Source organism: Sceloporus undulatus, unplaced genomic scaffold (assembly GCF_019175285.1).
Source record: "Sceloporus undulatus isolate JIND9_A2432 ecotype Alabama unplaced genomic scaffold, SceUnd_v1.1 scaffold_8775, whole genome shotgun sequence".
Classification (NCBI taxonomy): Eukaryota; Metazoa; Chordata; class Lepidosauria; order Squamata; family Phrynosomatidae; genus Sceloporus; species Sceloporus undulatus.
In genome coordinates, this window is record NW_024811694.1 from 1,463 (window position 1) to 2,718 (window position 1,256).

At 41.7% G+C, this 1,256-nt stretch overlaps 1 protein-coding gene across 1 annotated transcript in view; it reads right to left on the minus strand.

Moving 5' to 3' along the window:
* Nucleotides 1–1,250, minus strand: part of LOC121918334 (gastrula zinc finger protein xLCGF3.1-like) — a 2,706-nt gene extending 1,456 nt beyond the window's left edge. The window contains exon 1 of the mRNA XM_042444397.1: nt 508–1,250. Coding sequence (XP_042300331.1) covers nt 508–994 — 487 coding nt within the window. The 5' untranslated portion in view covers nt 995–1,250. The remainder of the gene's footprint in view (nt 1–507) is intronic.
* Nucleotides 1,251–1,256: the final 6 nt, after the last annotated feature.

A 1,256-nucleotide genomic window follows, 5' to 3' on the forward strand; every position in this document is an offset into this window, starting at 1 on the left:
TTTGATGATAGGTGAGCTCTGTCTTCCGAGTGAAGCCTTTCCCACACTCCAGGCATTTAAATGGTTTCTCTCCTGTGTGAGTTTTTTGATGATAGGTGAGCTGTGCCTTCTCAGTATAACTTTTTCCACACTCCAGGCATTTAAATGGTTTCTCTGCTCCATGTGTTTCTCGGTGGCGAGTGAGACTTGACTTCTGAATGAAGCCTTTTCCACACTCCAGACATTTAAATGGTTTCTCTCCTGTGTGAATTGCTTGGTGACAAGTGAGGGCTGACTTCTCAGTATAACTTTTTCCACACTCCAGGCATTTAAATGGTTTTTCTGCTCCATGTATTGTTTGGTGGCGAGTCAGGTGTGTCTTCCGAATGAAGCATTTCCCACACTCCAGGCATTTAAATGGTTTCTCTCCTGTGTGGGTTTTTTGATGATATGAGAGCTGTGTCTTCCGAATGAAGCCTTTCCCACACACCAGACATTTAAATGGTTTCTCTCCTGTATGGGTTTTTTGATGATATGAGAGCTGTGTCTTCCGAATGAAGCCTTTCCCACACACCAGACATTTAAATGGTTTCTCTCCTGTGTGAGTTGCTTGGTGATAAGTGAGGTCTATCTTCTGAGTGAAACATTTCCCACATTGAAGACATTTAAATGGTTTCTCTCCTTTGTGAGTTGTTTGGTGACGAGTGAGGTCTGTCTTTTGAGTGAAACATTTCCCACATTGAAGACATTTAAATGGTTTCTCTCCTGTGTGAATTGCTTGATGACAAATGAGGTGTGTCTTACGAGTGAAGCATTTCCCACACTCCAAGCATTTAAATGATTTCTCTCCTGTGTGAGTTTTTTGATGATAGGTGAGCTGTGCCTTCTCAATATAACTTTTTCCACACCCCAGGCATTTAAATGGTTTCTCTTCTGCGTGTGTTTCTTGGTGGTGAGTGAGATTTGTCTTCTGAGTGAAGCCTTTTCCACACTCCAAGCTTTTGAATGGCCTCATTCTTCTGTAAATAGTTTTAAGTGAGATAAAACTGGAGCTGCCACACTCACCACCTTTGAATGATTTCTCTTTAGTCTGAATTCTCCTGTGAAGAATAAGACTTCCTTTAGAGCTGCAACTTCTGTCATGTGCAAGACAAAGATATTTACTCGTTTTCTTTTGTTTCTGTATTCTTCCTTCGATTGAGGTTCCAGAAACATCACCTTTTTGAGAAGGGTGTGTGGTCCTCCCCTCGTTTCTGGCGTTATTTTTTCCTTCCTTC